The 22,374-nt window shown below is 39.5% G+C and overlaps 1 protein-coding gene across 4 annotated transcripts in view; it reads left to right on the top strand.

The window, feature by feature from the left end:
* Positions 1-22,374, top strand: part of STXBP6 (syntaxin binding protein 6) — a 250,811-nt gene that overhangs the window by 85,864 nt on the left and 142,573 nt on the right. For 3 of the 4 annotated variants that reach the window (XM_032179909.2, XM_032179910.2, XM_058429766.1), the window contains exon 2: positions 448-633. The exons of the other annotated variant lie outside the window; for it this stretch is intronic. In XM_032179909.2, the coding sequence (XP_032035800.1) occupies positions 480-633 (154 nt within the window). In that variant the 5' untranslated portion in view covers positions 448-479. The remainder of the gene's footprint in view (positions 1-447; positions 634-22,374) is intronic. 4 annotated transcript variants of the gene reach the window in all.

Here is a 22,374-nt window from a genome sequence, read left to right as displayed (position 1 = left end):
TGGATTTACATTAAAGGAGATTTTGAAGGGGCATAAAGAATTTCTTGACTCTAAGGACTGTTGGACAGTGGAAAGACTTGTCATCTGGAAGTGTGAAATATGTTCCTCACAGAACAGGAATAGAGTGGGTACTACTTGCCAGTTAGAGGGAGGTGCAGTTGGGGTAGTAATTAACAAACCTTCCAGATCCCAGTTTGTACTACTCATCTCATATTGTGTTTGACATTTTTGGGAAGTAAAGTACCCCCTTTTTGTTTGTATTTTTTCATAGTTATTACAAATACGAATACCTTGCTTTTAATGTTTCTATAATACATTTCAAGCAAGTATGAGATTAAACTGCAAATTGAAAATTACTTCACCTGCAAATTCACTTGCTGCTGATTATCGTATGAGCCCTTACAATGTTGTCAATTCCAACTTTCCTCTCTTTTGCTTCTTTAAAAGATTCACTGCGTGCTGTCCTCACTTCTTCTACAATGAGTGCCAAATCTGCTATCAGCAAGGAAATTTTTGCACCTCTTGATGAAAGGATGCTGGGAGCTGTCCAAGTCAAGAGGAGGACAAAGAAAAAGATTCCTTTCTTGGCAACTGGAGGTCAAGGCGACTATTTAACTTATATCTGCCTGTCAGGTAATGAGAACCAGATATTAATATTATTAAAATAACTTCTATTTTAAAACAGTTCATTCTGAGGTATCCAGGAGGTTTACATTCGCAGGTTTTGTAGGTGTCTGCACTCTCTTGCTCCTTTTCCCTGTTTCTCTGGTCTTCCTCTTTACTGGTGACACCTCTGTTTCTGAGGTTGCCGCGTATTGGAAAGGTAGTGAAGTTCAGTTCAGATGTATTTTCCAGTTCGCTAAGAGCTTTCGTAAAATGTTTCGCAGACTTGTTTGTCCATACTTGCCTTCACGGGGACACTGACAGAGAATGGGCTATCCTCTGGAATTCTCGTTTTAGAACAGTTCCTGGTATCTGGATAATTGTCATTACTCACAGCCTGACTTTCATTGGCTTTTTCTAGACAGTTGCCAATAATCAGTAATCACTTGTCTTAAGATAAATATTGGCACCTTATGGAATGTGAGGAGGTCGATTCAGTTCACAAGTCGTTGCTTTGCCTGACAGCCATTGCCTTGTTAGGAAGAAGCATCTGTTTTATTAAGCTTTGAATCTTTTTTTTTTTCTTTCTCTTTCTGTTTGTGATTGTAGGAGATCTGTGGGATTTACAATGGATTCGTATTAAGATTTTTGAGATAAAATTTGGATAAATTTTTCATGGAGTTATTGGTGATGCTAATTTAAACACCTGGAGCATTTGTGATATTTCCGATAATATTTCTTGTATGGAGTGATGGAAGATTTAAGCTTACTTTAGTTTATCTTTTTAAAAAATTTCCTTCAATTGTAGTTTTGGGAATAAAACTTTATGTTTTTGGACCCATTTCTAGCTTTTTAAAAAATTAAACCTTTGATCATTTATCAGAATTTATTTTAGGGTAAAAGTAACTTTTTACCAGAAAGAACATGTAAACTTCTAAGACTGTGTCTTAGATTAAAATGAATTAAGAACATAGCACTTTGGTAAGAATTATTTTTCAAAGGGCCAGGCGCGGTGGCTCACGCCTATAATGCTCGGCACTTTGGGAGGCCGAGGCAGGAGGATCATCTGAGGTCAGGAGTTTGAGACCAGCCTGGCCAACACAGTGAAACCCTGTCTCTATTAAAAATAAAAAAATTAGCCAGGCATGATGGCGCTCACCTGTAATCCCAGCTACTCAGGAGGCTGAGACGGGAGAATTGCTTGAACCCAGGAGGCAGAGGTTGCAGTGAGCCGAGATCACACCACTGCAGTCCAGCCTGGGTGACAGAGTGAGACTCTGTCTCAAAAAAAAGAAGAAAGCTTTTATTTAAATGAGTGTGAGAGAATTGACCTTGAAACATTGGTTTCTGTTTATTCCAAATAAGGATTAGGTTAATAAAAAAATTTGGTTATTGTTAGAAGATATTTGTGTTTCTTTAGTGCGCTAAGCCATGCCGAGCATATTCTAGGGCCTCAGCTAATATCTAGTGACTAAATGGAAGAAAGAAGTAGCCTCACCTAATACTTTCCTAGAATTTTATTAATGAAATTCAAGTGTGTTTTGTTTTGTTTTGAGACAGGGTCTCACTCTGTTGCCCAGGCTGGAGTGCAGTAGCACAACCATGACTCACCGTAGCCTTGACCTCCTTGGATTCAATCGATCCTCCTGCCTCAGCCTCCTGAGAGCTGGGACTGCAGGCACACAACACCGTGCCCAGCTGATTTTTGTATTTTTTTGTGAAGATGAGTTCTCACTCTGTTGCCTAGGCTGGTCTCGAACTCCTGGGCTCAAGCAATCTTCCTACTTAGGCCTCCCAAAGTGCTGGGATTATAGGGATAAACCACCATTTTTGTAGTTTTTGTAGCAATGGGGTCTTATTATGTTGCCCAGGCTGGTCTTCAAACAGTCATTTCCCCTTGGCCTCCAAAAGTGCTGGGTTTACAGGCATGAGCTACCACACCCAGCCCAGGTCTTAAAAATATTTTCATATTCTTAAATTTAGATTCCAGAGTTCTGCTTACACAAACAATGAATAGAGTACACTTAAATAAAGATTGATTTGCATTTGAGCTGAGCTGAACATCAGACTAGTATAGACACCTAGTGATTCTAATTTTGTTAAGCTCTATTTTCTCAATATTTCATTGAGATTTCTTATAGATGAGTAGTTGAAAGAAAGGTAGACAGTCTAGAAGCCACTCGAATTTTGCCTAGTACCTATGTATAATTGAAAAACAGTTGTTTGCATTTTAGGCATATGCTTGTGTCTGCCTAATTCTGATCATGAAGCCTGCAAGAGTGATACAGGGACTCTTAACAACCTCATCTCAGTGAAATAGCATAACCATTTCATTTCCCCTGCCATAGAAGATAATGACCTGGGACTTATAGAATAACTGTATTTCCTTTACAAATTACCAAGACCCCCAGGTTTAAAGTTCAAAACTATGAGAATTGCTTTTTTGTTGCATTCTAATGGAGGAAAATCTTTAGTTCTTCAGTCTTTCCATGGTTTTGAATCTTGAGAGGATAGATTGATAAAGTAGATCTGACATTTAAGCAGACAGTATAGTGGAAATGGGGGCAGGAGAAGGGCAGGCAACTTTGACACCCAAGATTTTTGCAGTTTGATTTTTCTTGTAAGTGACAAAGAAGCTGCCACCTTTATTTTTTTAACTTGTGCGAAGCTTAGAGGCATATCAGTTACATCCCTGATAAGGTAATGTTTTAATTAGCAATTAATTAGTCAGATATTTATTAAGAACTTTTCTGTGCCAAGCATTCTATGTTCCGTGGGTACTGCTATGAAAAGAATTCATGCAGCTTACCTAATTTGGTGGGCAAGTAGCAATAGACATTAATCCATCACTAAAATAAACATAGTTATAAACTGTGAAAGATTTAAAAAAATACAATGATATGAAAGCACGTATGCAGAGAATTTGGCCTGGTTTGGAGAACCAAGAGTTTTGAGAAAAGTAGGGCTTCACTGGTTTTGAAAAGAGGATTGTGTGGGTGAGAGGGCATTCCAGGCAGAGGGAATGGCAGGTTCATTAAAAAACTAAGTAGGATTTTGAATTTCTCCTATTCTCCTATTCAGTCTAGGGATGACCTCTTTGTAGCTCAGCTCTCATAGGAGTCTGTGAAGTGAAAGCTGAGCCCTGGAATGAAAATCTTCTTCCTGCTATTGGTGTGAGCTGCCTACGCCTTCTGGGAGGCCAGGCCCTTCAACTATTGTGGTTTGGTTGATGAAAACCAGCTATTCATTTTGAACTGGCAAACTTTGTCCAAATTAGGACAATGTCTGCAAATAATTTTTAACCATTCTTGAAACAGCATGAAGCATTAAATTTTAAAAAAGGGAGAAGTATCACTACTTTAAAAGCTTGCCAAAATATGCATCTAGACATGGGTGTTTCATATATATCCAATGTCTTTTACTAACTTTTCTTTGTGTGAATTTTTTCCCAATATCTAGTACAGTTTATGATCAGAGTTAGAGGTCTGTGATCATTAGACTTATTATTTTCAGAGCGGTTTAAATATCCCCTGGAGGTATCCAAAATGGTGCTGGAGTGGGATAAATAAGATGATCTTTCTTGGGTTATTTAGGTTTAATTCTATAAGGAGAAAAATAATCTCTCCAGTTCATTATGGTGTCTTGGGATAGGATTTGAGTGTTTCTCACTGGAATCATGGATTGATTGACTTCTTGAATGATATATACAAGTGCTTATGTACTGAGATGCCTCTGTGATTAACATTCTTAAAGCATTGGTTTCTGCTTTTTCTTTTCAGCAATGACTGAAATTAAAAATACTGACAATACCAAGTGTTAACATGTGAAGCAATTTGAGCTCTCATACTTTGCTGATGGCAATGTAAAAATGATATGACTGCTTTAGTAAACAACTTGGCAGTTTTTTTATAAAGTCAAACATGCACCCCATTCCTAGGCATATACTCAAGAGAAAAAATAAAAAACATACGTCCACCATACACTCAAGAGAAAAAATAAAAAAATACGTACACAAGTATTCATAACAGTCTCATTCATAATAACCAAAACCCAGAAATAACTCAAATATCCATCTACATATTAAATGCATAAACAAATTATTTTACATTTTTGCAGTGGAATACTACCTTGCAGTAAAAAGAAATGAACTACCAATATATGTAGCAACATGGATGAATCTCAAAAGCATTATGTTGTGTGAAAAAAAAAAAAAAAACAGAAGCATCAATATACTATGTGATTCTATTTATATGACATTCTAGAACAGACAAAAGTAAGATGTAGTGGCAGGATTGACTGAGAAGGGGCCTGAGGCAATTTTTTGCAGTGACACTAGGTGTTCTGTTTGTTGATTGTGGTGTTGATTACATAGGTATATACATTTTTGGCGGCTCATCAGGCTGCACACTTAAAGTGGTTGTATTTTATTACATGTAAATATATTTCAGTTAAATTGATTTTTTTTTTTTTTTTGAGACGGAGTCTCGTTCTGTTGCCCAGGCTGGAGTGCAGTGGCACGATCTCAGCTCACTGCATCCTCCACCTCCCGGGTTCAAGCAGTTCTCCTGCCTCAGCCTCCTGAGTAACTGGGATTACAGGCGCACGCCACTGCACCCAACTAATTTTGTATTTTTAGTAGAGACGGCATTTTACCATGTTGGCCAAGCTGGTCTGGAGCTCCTGACCTCAGGCCATCCGCCCACCTCAGCCTCCCAAAGTGCTAGGATTACAGGCGTGAGCCACCGCACCCGGCCGAACTTGATTACTTTAAAAACACTTTTACAGAGTCGCTAGTGGGAAATATTAACCTCATTATCTCTGTGCACCTCCTAAGGTGGGTAGAAACTAATCCTGTCCTTTATAGGCATGAGAGGTTATTCCAGTGGCCTTTTTGAACACTGATAGAAGCAGCTATGTATCATCTAAACTTGTGCTTGCATCTGTATGGTCTGTCTACATACAAAATCTTTATTTTGTGCTATCTTTTCATTCTTGCTCACTCATGTGGATTAGGTTGCTCAAAGACTGGAGCTAATATGATAAATTCCTTATAGCACCCAGCACATTGCTCGATAGAGACAATAGATGCTTAATGGAAAATGTATTTGAGATTTTTGTTTACTACGTACCTGATTATAGTGTAGACTTTATTTATAACTTAGAACTGTTAACATATTCAAAGTGTAAAGCAAGCCCTACCCACAACAATTTCTACAGTTAGTTGTCCATGGTAATATGGGTCTATAAAGCCAAACTAGAAACATGCTAAGTTAAAATCAGTCTGTTATTAGACATCAGTCACCTACCAAACATTCTGTAATTTCATGTTTATAATCTATTTTCTGGATCCTGTTTTAATTATGTGTGTGTGATATATGATGCCACCCTTTATATCCATAAATGGGTAAAAATCTTCCCTTGGCTGCTACTCATCCCCAGAGAAGAAGCATGTGGGAGCTTTAATTTTTGTGATTAGTACATTCTTCTACATGTTTTGTTGAAACAGAAAATCTTAATCTTTTCAAAATGGTTTTAGATTTGTAGGGAGAGCAAAATTTTCTTTAGGAAAAAGTTCTGAATGCTTTTTGATGAAATAATTTATGTAAATAGATACCCATGGAAGGTAATGACATGTATTAGGAGTGTAGAACCTGCCAATACTGCCCTTTATCTCAGTGATTGGCAGCCCTAGGTGTTCCTTATAATACCCTCTAGAATTTCTCAAAGTACAGATGGCCTGGTTCTAATGCAGCATGGGGGGCTGATGGGGAAGCTAATCTGTATTTTGAAAGTGTTGTGCAAGAACTTCTGAAGCTAAGGTTGAGAAGTTTTACTGTTTTCGGGAGGTATACTCTGGGTTGTCTTATTGGGTTATCTGACATAATGATATATTTTTGGTACTCAATTTTATTAAAAACTTCTATAATTTCTTTCTTGTTGTCTGCCCATGGTCAAACATCTGATTTTTGGGGGCTTTAGTTTATTCAGTTGAAAAATTCAGAGTAGTTAAATTCAGGTTTATTTGGGTTCTGAGATTCCAGGGATCTGAACCCCCATGGAAGTTTTATACCAAATTGCATTCTTATTTCATGCATGTCATGTAGAGAAGAATCCAGGTAGTTAATATCAACACTTAAACATTTATGAGGGTTTGAGAAAATTCTTCATGGGTTGTTACTGGAATTAGGGTAACCAAATTTAATTGTCAGTGATCTGGCATAGGAGAGAAACTCTTTTTATCTACTTTCTAATTCAGACCGGCTCTCATCTCAAAGTCTATAAATATTAGAAGAGAGGGAAGAGACAAGACAGATGAAATTTGACCTTGGTAGAAATGGTTTATTCAGCAGTGGTAAGTTGACTTTTCAAGAGTTTTTATCCAGGAAAAACGAAGAAATTCACACTGAAGTCAGAGGCACACAAAGGTATTAGCAGTGAAAGAGGAAGTGGAAATCAACTGCAATAATTTTAAATATATATATATATATTCTTTATTGTATAAATAGTGAATATTACTGAAATTAAGAAATTTTTAAAAATTATATAAAAATAAAAAGTATTCATCTTATGCATATTATATTATTTAATTCCAGTTAATCCCTGCAGTGTCCCTATTTATTGGGTGGTATGTTCCTCATTTCACAGATCAAGGAACAGTTTTCATCAGAGGTCATGATCTCCCGGGGTCACCATTTTGGAAGTGGCAGAGTCAGACATCCACCTGGTCCCTGACCCATGGCCACGTGCAACTGCCACAGCGCCTCATTTCTTCTAATTCACTGGGGAGGGGTGTGGTGGAGAGGACCGTGTTTTAAATAGTAGATTCCTTTCTGACTCTTAACAATTGATAGAGACGTGGAACACTTTTGGCCTCCACAGTGTCATTCTATTTCATTTCTGAGGTTATTGATTAATAGACTTTCCTACATTGGAATATATGTCAGGGTAGGCCTTTTGTCTCTTTATTATAGAGATTTGGTGTGTGTTTCCAGCTATAAAACTTTAACTCTAGAAGACAAGGCAATAAAAAACAAAGTTATTTTCAGTGCCTTGATTGTGAGTTTTCTTACATCCTTTTTAATTTTATAAATATGCAATATCCTTTGTTATACCATTTATTGAGCATTTGGCTCTTCTAGAATATGTGCACAGACACATTTGATTAAAGCATTTGTAAAACAATAGCCATTGGTTACAGGAAGTGAAAAGGAGAGGGTTTTCCTCTGAAACATTTTCTAGTTCAGTAGGTTTGGCCACCAGGTATAATTTTAAATGACCTGCAGGGCAGCACCTGCCATGCACCCATCACATTCTTCAGTGCTCATACAGTCAGGGTGACATCAGCCTGCTTTGGGATTAGTAATGGTAATAATAATAGTAGTTGTTGTATTTATTGAATTCAGATATATTCTGTACCCTTTCCACATGCTAACTCCTTTAACCCTTACAACAGTGCTATGAGGTAGATAATAGTTCTTATTTGTAGATGAGGAAACTGAGCATATAGAGGCAAATTAGCTTGCCTAAGATCCTCAGCTAGTGAGTGACAAAACAAGGACTTGAACCCAGGTTTGATTCTAGAGCCTACTCCCTTATCCACTGTGCTGTGCTCTCCTTCTCTTGTAGGCGTAGGGATTGTGTGAGAAAAGACTTGCCAAACCACACACCTTTTCTTATCCTCTCATATGGCTTTAGTGATAATCATGTCTCGATATTACTCTGGTTTCCTACAGGTTTAGGCTTTGGTTGGTTTTGGCTGGGTGGTGACAGTCCTGTATACCAACAACTGGGCTGTTAAGAAATTCACAAATTACAGTGACACTGTTAAAAGATGTATATGACTCTTAGAGAGCAGATGAACTCCCTGGGGAAATTCAGAGAGGCTCCTGGCAGGGACACTGCCACATATGAATTTGTTTTCTTCTGTTGTGTAGTAGAAAAAATAGATGCCTGAAATTTTTTTTAGAGTTTCCTTGGTGGTTCTAGATCTCTTCCTTTGAAAACCAGTGATAATAACATTTGTCTTTCCTAAAACGTTTTGATTAGGAAAGTTCAAAAATAGATAAGTAAGCATTGAATAGGTATCATCTCATTTAATCCTCACAACAGCCTTCTCTTGTTATTTCTACTTTACAGATGAAATAGCTGAGGCTTAGTGCTGGTAGATGCACTGCCTAGGGTCAGGTGGCTAAATAATGAGGGTGCTGACTCACGCCTGGGTCCATCTGACTCCAAAGTAGACACATTGTCATTTTTTTTTTTTTTTTCCCCTAGACAGGGCTAGATCTGGAGAACAGAACTCTCCCCTCCCTTAAAAACAATGTGACAACATTCCTTGAGCAGAGTGTGCTAATCTCGGAGGATTTAGAGGATGTGCTGTCAGTGACTTCAGCTTTTCTAGTGGTTTAGCACGCCAACAGAGTTTTCTTTTTCCATTCTCTCATGTATGCGTTCCAATACTAAAACCAGATGGAAACAAGGGAAAACTCTTAACAGAGGCTAGTGCCAAATATTTCATTTAAAAAGGAAACTCCATCTGTGTGCTCTCCCACCACACAGCCCACTGTTAAGAACAGGAGTTTCACAGCTCACTCACTTATGTTCGTTTTGATTAGTTTTGACTAATTGCAAAGGTAGAGCAAGTGGTGGTTAGGGAGATTGCAAACTAAGGCAGCTGTCCTTCTGGCATGTGGCTGGCAAGGCACTGTGTACCTGGCAGACATCCTAAACAGCAGCCTCCAAGAAGGCACTGTTTTAAGCCACATAGATGCATTCTTTGGGTGATTTTCTAGGTTAACACTTCGAGAAATTAGTGCACCTTGCTGTGGTAGTGAGGCTTTTGCCAGTAAGCTATAGTCAGAGGCACCTATTGCTCCCTGGGAGAATTCCCACCCCAGTTATAGAAGAACACAGGTTAGGCAGAAGACTGACTTATGGTAAAACGCTGACTGTACTAGCTCGTCATGTCTTTGAAATTCAGTTTTCTCATCTATAAAATGGCATTAATATCTATATTCCTGCATTAAATTCACAGGGTATTTTGAAGAATAACTGAACTGTGTACATGTGTGTGTAATGCATGATACATGTAAGGTATTCAGCTTTATGAGCAGTACTATTATCATTAGTGGGATACTCACTATCCCACTAATGGTTCTTGCCAGACAAAGATTGTTCATCTATAGCTTTTTAAAAACATGTTAATGACCAAACACCGCCTTTACCCTCCAAAACCCATTGAAATAAAAATAAATAATCTAATCATAAAGTCTGACTCTCAGGAACAGACTCAAGACATTTATAAGACAACAGCAAAAAGAAAAAAAAAAACATATTAATTGTATGTATGACAGGCATCTGTGACCCATGTCATGTGAAGCAAAATCACACGATAACCCAGACTTGGCCTTGGGGGTTTTCTGCCTCTCCTTTCCTACATTTTTTCCCCGTTCCCTCTCTGGTTTGCATCCTCTCCAGTCTGTGTCCCACTCCTGGTGGGAATCTCAAGGTCATTCTGACCTGCCATTTTTAAACCAGTCTACTCTCGATTACCTAGATTCCAACATTGTTTTTCCCCAAAGCTAGAATATTAGGTGGCATCACACTGCTGTTCTATTTTAGAGTTTGAAAATTTCCACTGTAATATCATGAATATTTGCACAATACTGGGTATATTGGGTGCAGAAGCCCTTTGTGTTTAGGCCTCTTTATCCTGCTTCACAGGGAGTTAGAACTGGGTTAGTCAATCGAGGTCCTGTCCCTGAAATGGGAGATGTTATTTTCCTACACCTATCTTTACTGGATCAAAAGAAAAATTAAAACAAAATAAAACAAAACGTTCTCTGAGGTCAGTCAAGTTCACTGTTAAGCAAACATCAGAAGTGGGAGAGGCTGATACAAATGCCTGTGGACCCGGCTTCTCAGCCCAGATCAGGTTCTTGTTTCTCCAACTCTTTCCTGTTACCCTTCCTTTACATACACACACACACACACACACACACACACACAGAGAGAGAGAGAGAGAGAGAGAGAGAGAGAGAATGAGAACTGTACTAGCTCTGTCATGTCTTTGAAACTCAGTTTTCTCATCTATAAACTGGCAATAATTCACAGGGTATTTTGAGGAGTAACTGAACTATAGGTGCATATGTAATGCCTGATACATAGAAGGTACTCAGCTTCCATGAAGAAGAGACAGGGAGGAAGAGAGAATACGAATGACTGACATTTCCAGCTCAGTTCTAGTCATGCTAAACCATATGCAGAATTTTCCAGAAGAAACTATTAGCCACAAACACAGTGAGGTTGCCAAGCTGTCCAATACCATAGAGAATAGACGACTAGATCGTTACCGTGCTCTAAGCATGAGCATGTGCCTGCTCTGGCCTCCCATGTCATCTCTGTAATAGCACTTAGCATTGCTGGGCTTTGTCAGTTGGCTTTCTGTTTACTTCCGTAGACTGTCAGCCTCTAGAGGGTAGAGACTGTTGTAGGTACCTCCTTTCTGTTCCCAATGCTTTGATCACAGCATCCTTGTGGAGCAAATGAAGTGTCTGGGCGGGGGGAATTGGGCATAATCCCACTCCTGCTGCGCCTCTATAAGAGCTGAGACTGCCTGAGCTGTCCTGTCCCTGAAATGGGTCCTGTCCCTGAGGTCCTGTCCTGAGCTGTGGGCTCACTTTCTGGGTTTGAGCTCCAGGATGTGAGTTCACACATTCACTCTGGGTTATAGTGGCTGGTACTTGTTATGGCTTTTTTTTTTTTTTTTTTTTTTTTTTAGAAACTTGCTGTCATTCACACACACTAAGATGCTACTGGGTGGTCTTTTAATTCCCTTGGAATCCATCAGGTTACTGAGCAGGAGATTTTATTCTACCAATTGGACCAACTGCCAATAAGAAAATGCAGATTTCTCTAATGTATTCAGACTTTTAGAATCATTCAAAATTAGCAATTTATAAATGCTTCCATTGTGGCCTACAATGGAAAGCGGTTATCTTAAAATTGTGAAGTACCTGAGTGTTTCTCTTGAAGAAAGAGTTCATTTAATGGAGTAACAAGTGATCATTTAATAGGCCTTGAATATGTGTCAAAACTTTCCCCAAATGCTCTTTTCTCATTGTAACCATTTTCAATTCTACATTTCCTTAAAGAGGGCTTTCCGAGAAAAATAGAAACTGGGATTCTTGTTTTTCAGTTTTAACCTCTGTGAGGATTTTCATACTGTCTCACCTCCACCCTTTTCACACAAATTATTCTTCATCCACTTTGTGTGGATCCCATGTGGCTGAGGTTGTAGACCTCATGCTACACTGCATTTTGATGTTTTTATCAGTTTAACAAGTATACTGCTCTGAGAAGCATATAGGGTCTCGGCAAATGGTTTCAAGATAGCAAGAATATACCTGGCCTTCATTCCTTGAGATCCAAGTTTTCATCTTCCGAAAGGAAGCATTAGCCGCCCGCCTCTGTTTTCTAGCTAATGCACACAAGCAGTAATTACATGGGTTATACCTCTGTTTGGAATCCTTTCTATCTTGTGGACAGGTCAGAGTCAATTGTGTTCTTGGATCCATGATTTTTGAGAATGTGCCTCCTATAAATGTATACATATTATTTATGAAAAACATTAAACCAAGGGGAAAAAAAAATGGGAAAATCATGGCTTTGATTTTCAGGATTCATGTTTTTTAATACTCCTGCTGTTTTATAATATCTAGGTATAATTTTGTTCTTTTTAATTTAACATGGTAACAATAACTTTATTTTTTATACACTTATTATAAAGATAATTTTATTTTATTTTTATTTTTATTCTTTTTTTTTGAGACGGAGTCTCGCTCTGTCGCCTAGGCTGGAGTGCAGTGGCGCAATCTCGGCTCACTGCAAGCTCCGCCTCCCTGCAAGCTCCGCCTCCCGGGTTCACACCATTCTCCTGCCTCAGCCTCTCCGAGTAGCTGGGACTACAGGCGCCCGCCACTACGCCCGGCTAATTTTTTTGTATTTTTAGTAGAGACGGGGTTTCACGGTGGTCTCGATCTCCTGACCTCGTGATCCGCCCACCTCAGCCTCCCAAAGTGCTGGGATTACAAGCGTGAGCCACTGCGCCCGGCATAAAGATAATTTTAAATGTCACCTTGAGTACCATACAATATTTGATCATTCATCTATTGCTGGATTTTTTTTTTTTTCAGTTTTCACCAGGAGAAATAATGATCTTGGTCTTGCTTTAAAAAAAGAATACCCATCTTACAGTGAGAAAACTAAGGAACACATGGATAACTGTTAGAGGAAACATTCACGCTGCTAGTGAGTGGTAGGATGGGACTGCAATCGTTATTCTCTGTGCCCTGCTTAGTGCTCTGCCATGAGCCAAAAATTAACTTATTTTAAAACCCCAGTCTACCAGAACCTCTTAAAAATAAAATATCTTGTCAATTTTATTGTATTTGACAATATTATTATAATTGACACGTATAATCCCAGCACTTTGGGAGGCTGAGGTGGGCAGATCACTTGAGGTCAGGAGTCCGAGACCAGCCTGGCCAACATGGAGAAACCCCGTCTCTATTAAAATACAAAAATTAGCCAGGTGTAGTGGCGTGTGCCTGTAATCCCAGCTACTTGGGAGGCAGAGGCAGGAGAATTGCTTGAACCCGGGAGGCAGACGTTGCCATGAGCGCAGATTGTGCCACTGCACTCCAGGCTGGGTGACAGAGCGAGACTCTGTCTCAAAAAATAATAAACAAATAAATAAAATAAAATATCTTGTACTTTGTGCGCTTAACAACCAGTTAACAATCCCTATAATATTTAACATGGTCTACACCAGGTTCTCTTTGAGATGCATATAATGCCTGCTCGCTTTAGGGTTATGCCATTATTTGATTTCTATATACGTTAGCAGGTGTACATAAGGGTACTGTGCATGTGTGATTCTGTGTTTGCAGAGAAAGAGAGGAGAAGAAGGTGTCTTACCTAGACTCAGCCCTATGTTCTGCAAAAGAGGTACCTCATGCATTTGGTCTGGTTCAGTTAGAAATCCATCAGAATCTGCATCTTCTGCTGTATTATTGTTAGATGAGGGATGGGAGAAGTGGTAAATGTCAACCAAACATATTTATGGTTTTTTTTTCTAGGTCAGTACATTTAATTAATGATTCACATTTCACATTATATCACAGCCAACATTTGAACATAGAAACCAGGGTGAGAAAAATTAACTTTTCAAAAAATTTTTTTTTAGTTTAGATTTACAGGCTACACATGCAGATTTATTACATGGATATATTGCACACTGGTGGAGCTTCGGTTTCTAGTGAACCCATCATTCAAATTGTGAACATTGTATTGGATAGGTAATTTTTAAATCCTCATTCCTTTCCACCCTGCCGCCTTTTAGAGTCCCTGGTATCTGTCATTTCCATCTTTATGTCTGTGCGTACCCATTGTTTATCTCTCATTTATAAGGGAGAACATTCTATATTTGATGTTCTGTTTCTGAGTTATTTCACTTAGAATAATGGCCTCCAGCTCCATCCATGTTCATTCTTTTTTATAGCTGCATAATATTCCTTTTATGTTTGTTTTTGTTTTTAGTTCTGAAATCTGTTCCTATTAATTTTTTTAACTTTTATTTGGGGTTCATGCATGTTTGTTATATAGGTAAACTTGTGCCACTGGGGTTTGTTGTACAGATTGTTTTATCACCTAGGTACTAAGCCTGTTACCCAATAGTTATTTTTTCTGATCCTCTCCCTTCTCCCACCTTCCACCCTCAGCTAGACCCCAGTGTCTGTTGTTCCCTTCTTTGTCTCCATGAGTTCTCATCATTTAGCTCCCACTTAAAAGTGACAACATGTGGTATTTTGTTTTCTGTTCCTGTGTTAGTTTTATAGCTGCATAATATTCCATAGTATATACATGCCATACTAGGAAAATTGACTTAGGAATTTTTTTAGAACTTTAGATTTTTATGTCCACAAGAATCCTTAGTCATTCTCAAAGCTAATGCCAATGTTTACATGAAAAAAATGAGGCCTGCAGAAATTGGATACTTTGCCTAACATCACAGAATCACTGCAGTCAGGCAAAAGAAGAAAAAAGAACATGTTCAGATCTTTCCAGTTTAATTTTTGACTCTGGTTGAAGTGGGGTTAGATGAGAAAGAGATGTGATTAGTGGCCAAGCTGAATTTGAAGATATATGTCTCTGTGACATTCCTTTTCATATCTGTATGCAAGAACAATTTTTACCACTCTTGGCAAGAGCCTGTCTACTAATGATCAAAGAAGTCGCTCTGTCTCTTCTCGAGTTTGATTATTGTAAGAAACTGAATATGGGTTCATATGTAAAGGCCAAATGTGCAAACCTATTCCACTTCTGTCAGTTCTTCCTAGACTTGGGTACTCATGAAGCAGAACGTGCCCATCGGGAGTGTTTTGGAAGAGAAAGGCCAAAAAAGCTAGTCTCTAAATGTGATACACTGCGTGATCCATTGGGTTAGGAGAATAAAATATTAAAATTTCAATTTAAAATTTAAAATATAATTGTTTTCTAACTTACATATTTCATATATGCTTTATAATTACCATGATATAGTAGAACAGTAGTTCATGTATATAATTTAAAATATGCATCTATTGGGGGTTAATGGTCATAAATTTTTTACTGAAGGGAGGCATAGTCATGTTTAGAGACCCCAGGCTAGAGTCCTAAGAGGTAGAAACCTTTGCTACAGTACAAATAACTTCTGGCCAGTGACCTGTGATCAACTGTTGTCAAACATCTGGCTTCAGAGGTAATTGCTCACAGTAGTGAGCATATAACTGCCCTTTGGACTCAGCCTCAGCCCCCACTCCTTGCTCTCAATCTGCCCCCAGATTCCATGGCTTTCTATGGGGTACAGATTCAGCTGCTGTGTGGACTGTGTCCTAACATAGGCAAGAGACCTGTCACAGTGCTTAGCACTTAGCAGTTGCAAATGATGGTTCTCCTTTCAGGGATTGTCTGCTCTGCTTTTGGAACCTGAAATCTGGCTGAGACAATTATTTGTTTCAGTTCTAATATTAGGCTTGATTTGGACTGGATATAAACATCTGTGACTTTGCTTTTAGTGCACTATTATGAGGTCAGGCCTGGTTTGTTTAGTTCTAAAGCTTCTTGGCCTTTTGTACTGTTTAAAAAAAGGGAAACCTACATTTCCTTTCTGGACCTGACATTTATGGATTCATCCAAGGGAGTCTCATTCTTGGCTGATACAGCAAAGCCCTTGGTTCTCTTATGAGCAATTCCGTTTGGGCTAGTGCCTTCACCTTTTTGCACATAATTATTGCCCTTTGTCAGTTGTTATACTTTATATGTAAGGACCGTATCGATCCTTGTGGCACTGCTATGCCAACCCTTTTTGGGAAGGAATTTTTTTGAACTAGAATTCAAATATTGTGTCTCCAAAAACATTTACATGTGCCACGTCTTACCTGAAGATAAACGTTAAGTCACAATACTCCTTTTCCATGAAATTGGGAACTGTTAAAAATACCACTTTTGTTTTTTAAAATAACATAGCTCTGAGATTGGACCTGATTTTCTGACAGGTTTCTGAAATGGTCTGAAGGAGAGATTGCTCTGTGTTCTCACCATCAGCTGTTGCTCCTCATTCAGGTAACCTGTCCAACTACCATTCGCCTCTCATGCCCTTTGCTTCCCAGGGCTTGTCTTTGAAAACCACCATGCTGGGCCACTGTTCCTTCACTCTAAGATGACCCTTTCTCTTCCCTTACCAAGACTGTTAAAAACACAGTTCCTCAGGGTGACTGATCTGATATGTTAGTACAGAAATAATACAGTTTACAAAAACCTTTGAAGATTGATATGTTGCTTAAACCCCTTCCCTTGAAGAGATTTGTGTTTGCAGAAAGTGGCAACTCTGCTAGAACTAGTGGTAGTAGTGGTGGTAATAGTAACACTGAGAACATTTATTGATCAATGACTATCACCCATTTTACACCTTCCTGGATAATTATAACTGGGGTTGATACACACATTATGACAAACACTGGGACCTCCTGTTTAGGTCATTGTTCTAGAGCACTTATTTCCTTATGTGTCTGTTGGAAGCGTTCATTTGTTCTTTGTTGATACTTAAGGACTCCTCTTTGTTGATATTTAAGGACTCTTGCTTGGAACCTTTCAGATAGTAATGGTCTTTACCTTGAATTTAGAGGACACTCTGTTAAATGGACTTTGATTTCATTTAATTTGGCTTCTGTTGGTTTTTACATTCTAATGGAGAGTATTACAGAAAAAAAATGCAACTTGATACTAAAGAGCCTTGCATTACTCATTTTCCTAAATTGACTTACTAACCAAGGGCACTTAGGATTATAAATGTCTTCTTCAGTTTCAAAAAGTGTGTTTATGATGTTTTTTTAAAATCTCTGTGTAGCCAGCCTTCCAGATAAAATTCTCTAGCTTTAAGGCTGTGATATGCCAGGAATCTTGTTGCCAGTATTTTTCTACATAATATTTCAAATTCTTTTCCTTCCAAAATCTAATTTTATTTTGAGCTGCAATACAGCTCTGTAAATGTTGAGGTCAGTGGAAGAAAGGAATCTTCTTCCCCATAAAATGAGCTCTTTGAGTCTGGGCTGGAAATACCTTACAGGTCACAAGCAGGGGGAGAGTTTTGCAGAAATGAGTTTAAATTTTCCTGTGACCAGTGTAATTTTTGCCTCGAGGTGGGAATTGGATGATGGTACATAAAGTCTTTTGAGGATATAGCGCTTGGTGTTATACAGTGTAGTGAGCATTATAAGTACTTTGGTATGTGCAATATTAAAAAGAGATTTGTATTGAAATATTTAGATTTATAAGTTGGATTATTCTATTTTTAGCCTAACCGCATTGAATCCAATTAGAACTTTAAGTTTTGTTTTTATGAGAGGTACTTTGTAGAGCATCATTTTTCCATATTTCTAATGAGTTTTGAAAAGATAGAGTTCTTTGTGTATGCTTGGAAGTCAGATATACCCTATCAGTAAGAAGTTGCATCACTCTTTTCTGATATGATATTATTCTGTCATATATAGGTACCAACTGGGGAAAATCTATGGCCTAGTAATGGTTCTGTATGCATATTCTGCATTTCTTTTATTTCCAGAATCAAAGTAACTCATCAGAAGTAACTGTGTAAGAGCAAAAGCTTTGACAATAGTAAAAGCACGGACTTGAATCCTGTTTCTACTACTGACTAGCTGTATAATCTATGTAACCTAGAGGGCCAGTAGGCCTTTCTAAGACGTAGTTTCCATTTATGTAAAATGCTGATTAAAAGTACCTATCTTAGAGGGCTAGTGTGAGTACTTAAAAAAATTGTGGGAGAAAATATATTAAACTGCCTGGCTTAGCCCCAGAATATAGTAAATGCTTAATAAATGGTAGTTCCATCATCATTCTCATCTAGCATTTGAAAGCATTCTTCTACTGGCATGAGGAATAAAAGTTGTCAGTTATCTGCCAGAGACGGAACTAGAAAAGGCGAGAAGGCAGCTGGTGACTTTGCACATTCCTCAAACAGGAATCAAAGTTCTATCAGTGGGCAGAAGAGAGTTTCTAGTCCCAGGAGCTTGACACACATTAGGATCGTGATCACAAGTTTTGCCACTAGCTTGATTGAAGTGTTCTATTCTGAAGATGGAAATTTTCAATTTTTTTCTAAAGGGCAAACCAGTAGAGTTTCAATTTAAAACAAGGCTAGATGCTTACAAATGTCCTTCAATATGCCAGGTTTTGGAGTGGCGTAAGAGCATGACTAGGGTTAGACACAAATCTCTTCAAATCTCAGCCATCTCCTTTTCTGGCCATGGCCACAGAACATACCTAACCTCCGTGATTGCTTTCCTAGACAATGGGGACAACTCATACCTTATGGACTTGGTGTGTAAATTAAGTAAGACCACTAGCAAAGAGCCTGGCACAGTGCCTGGCACATCAGAGACCTCAGTAATTGCTGGTCGGTAGTGTGCCGAGCCTAGCGTGTGTGTGTAGAGGGGTGCAGAATTATGCAAAATGTGACTCTGTCTTCAGGGAGCTTAGGAGCCTCAAGAATACACCGAATGCTTGAAAAGCAGTATGTTCAAGTGAAGAACACAGAGGGATACACAACCTGACTGCTTTGTGTCTGCATTACCTGTTACACCCAAAGTGCCATTGTCCTGAAATAGCAGGAGTGCTAGAACTTGTTAAGAGTGAAGTTTGGGTTTTCGGTGTTGAAGACATGGTCAGTGTATTACAAAAATAAAAACAGCACTGAAATCCCTGTCTCATTATTTAGTGTGAGTTATTTTGTTTGTTTTTTGCTTTTTAAGCTGACGTGCTGTCAGTTCTTATTTTCTTCTTAGAATGTCTTTGTTGGGTGGAGAGTCTTAAACCCCAGCAGGCAGCAGGCAGCTTTCACAAGTTCGTACACGGGGATGGCTTAAGCTGAGCGCCCAGTCCCAGAAAAGCTAGAATTCCCTGCAGTTTGATAACACACTTTAAGGTTATAAAAGAAACTTCTGAAAACCAATTTCTGGTTTATCATTTTATTTTCTTCATATTCATTTTTATGCAAACGAATGACATTCATTTGGATTTTATTCTACCTACTATTAAAAGCTTTACAAGCAAAACCTTCATCTGAGAACTTAGTAGTGTTTCAGCCATGTCCCTGACCACCTACCTATCCCTGTGTCCCCATAGGCAGCCGTAAAGCCCTCTGCTGTCGGTGTGCCAGTTTCTGTAACTTAGGGTTGAATTCCTTACCGAGGTCCTCTTCTTTTCAGTGTAACTCCAATCTATTCAAAGATGCAGTGATTTTTTTTCTCCCTTAATGCCATTGACCCATGTGACCAGATACCTGGTACCCACTGTTTTCTTCATGTTCAATTACCCAATTGTCTACCATTTGAAAATAACTCTCTTGTGCTTTTAGGTATGTATGGAAATAAGTAGCCAATAGCTGCAAAATGCAGTGGAGAAAAGGGTGTGGGTTTCAAAATCCAACAGACTTGGGTTTGAATCTTACACTGACACCAGCTGTGTGATCTTGAGCAAGTTACTCCCCCTCTCTGTGCTGTGGTTTCCTCAGCTCGAAAGCTGAATATTTGGAGTGGTTGTAAACATGTGAAGTAATGCTGCATATATACGAAGCACCTGGCTTACTTATTTCCTGGCACACAGTAGGTGCTATTGCAGGGAAGCTGCTCTTACTGTGGTTGTTGTCTCCTGTTGCCCACCCAGTTGGTTCAGTGCCCTGGTGTTGGTCTCCATGGCGAACTTGCTGGGGGAAGCAGGGCCAGATTCCCTAGCCAACTGAGATACTCTGTGCCCTGAGGAGCGCCCTCACTTCCTTACCATGGCACCCACTCATCTCATCATGGGCCTTATGTTCAGGCTGCTTCCACTGAGGGCTATGACTTCAGCCTTGCTGGGGATTAATGGGTTCACCCTGCAATCATGCCTAGAGCCCTTGTGTTGGCTAGGGCATTTATATTCCAAGCTGTCTGTCCTTATCAAAAGGCAGGCAGGCAGGACCACAGTAGCCAGATCAAAAAAAAGGTGATATACTTTAATCCTCGCCCTTCCACCAGTGTAGGAAAGATGAAGGAGCTGCAGCAGGTTAGTTGGCTGTTACGGCAGGTGGAGCAGAAGAATGTGGATGAGTGGCCTGTGGATACTTGGGCATCAGATGTGGGACTCCTGGTGAAGCAGGGTAGCCATCCCCAGGAGGTTGATCACTCTAACAACAGTCTACCAGGCATCCCACTTGCCCTTTGACCATTTAGAAGGGGACCACCCAGTTAAGCATCCTCCATAAGGATGTTACTCTCTCCTCCTGCCATGTTCAACATAATGTCTATAGACCAATACCTGAGCAACAAAGAACTTTTGGATGGGAACAACAATAAAAATAGTTAACATTAACTGAACACTTATTATATGCCAGTTACTAGACTAAGCAGCTTATATGTGTGATCTCATTTAATCCTACAACCCTCTCAGAGGCATGGATGCATGTTACCCCCTTTCTTCAGATGATAAGACAGAGGAGTAGGTATGCCCAGTAACTTGCCCAGTGTCACAGAGCCAGTAAATATGGGAGTAGGGATTCAAACCAAATCCTCCTATCTGCAGAGCCTGAGCTCTTTATCTCTGTTCTGTGGACAGAGGTGTTTCCTAAAGCCACTTCTATGTCAGGCTGTGGCCCAGCCTCAGAATTTTTCTGTCAGTGAAAGCTCAGGGGGGACTGTTGCTAATTTTGGTTGACTATTTTACTGCCGTATGTCAGCCTCACTTCATAGGAAAGATGACCCATGTCCTCCCCAGTCCTAAATCACAGTGGGATCTGGATGCCACTTGGCCTCTCATGCCCTCGCTCCTCCTGCACGTGCTTGTTCCACATCTGTGGTCATACTAAAGGCAGCTCTCATGCAGATCTTAGTGCTGCTTTCCCCTCCATTAAGGGTGACTCTCTTAGCAAAAAGGCACTAGTGAGCACGTAGACATAGTAAAGATTCTGTTGTATAGGTGGAAGAGTATTTATACCACATACAAAAGCAAATACCACAGCACTCTCTGTTCCCCTGAGCTCTGGCTGTACTGCCTCAAGGGACTTTTCTCTCAGAGCCCCCTTTGTATTAATAATATCTGGCTCTGCTTTCCAGAGTCTTCTCTTCCCCTTCAGTCTGCTCCCCTCCCACCTTAGGCAAAGCAATTCAGACTTCTTCAGCTGCTACCAAACCTTGCTACCCAAACCCGTTTTAACACTAGGTACAATAGAAATAAACCACCGCTAGTCAAGAGGACTCAACCCCTTAGAAGCCAGTGAGGGTGTGAAAGGTGTGAAATAGCTTTGTTTCCCCTGTTACCTTCATTAAGGAGCTGTGACCCCCCTATACACAGGCCAGAGATGATTGATGGGCCTGTGGTCTCTGGAAAAATGCTGGTCACTTTCATCTCGAAGAGCCAGTGACCAACTCCCTGTCCTCTTCTTATGAATTGGCAGCCTTTGCAAGGATCCTCAGCCCATCCTGGGAGTTCTCCCACTTCTTCCGATCCCCTCTATTGTCACCTTTACCCCACCCAATAACAGCAAGTAATGTTTCTTATGCACTCCATGGCTTCATGCTCTTGGTCTCTTCTATGCCCATTTTGAAGAAGATGCTGGCCTCTGCTATTAGTATCAGTAATTCTCAACTGGCCACCAGCTTAGAATTCTAATTATGTCCACCATTTAGCCTGAGATAGTTTTTTGTTCATTTATAAAAATCTTTGTTGAGATCTTACTGTGGACAAAAATTAAGATGATCAACTGTTTTCATGGAATTTAGAGAGAGAGAAATTAATCAGCTATGAAATACTGAATTGATGTCTATGAAAGAAAACATAGAACAAAAGAACTTGATGTCTTCAGTAGGAAGTGGGTGACAAACTGGGATATGCGGGTTGAAAAAGAGTTTCCTGGAGACATTCGGAAAGCATGGGAGCAGCAGGAAAGGGTATCCACAGTCAGAGGAAGCACTGCTCCCTGTGGCAGAAGGGAGCGTGACAACTTGGAGGAACACAAAGAAGGCCAGTGTGACTGCAGCTCAGCAAACAGAGAGTGATTTGAGGGAGGCTGATAATGGCTCTCAAAGATAGGTTTACATCCTCATCCTGGCAGCCTGTGAAGTTCACCGTATTTGGAAAAAGGGTCTTTGTGAATGTAACTAAGGATTTTCAGCTGAGGTT

Source organism: Hylobates moloch, unplaced genomic scaffold, assembly GCF_009828535.3.
Source record: "Hylobates moloch isolate HMO894 unplaced genomic scaffold, HMol_V3 SCAFFOLD_16, whole genome shotgun sequence".
Taxonomy (NCBI): domain Eukaryota; kingdom Metazoa; phylum Chordata; class Mammalia; order Primates; family Hylobatidae; genus Hylobates; species Hylobates moloch.
The sequence above is the reverse complement of the archived record's forward strand: the minus strand, read 5'-3'. Positions and strand labels throughout refer to the sequence as shown.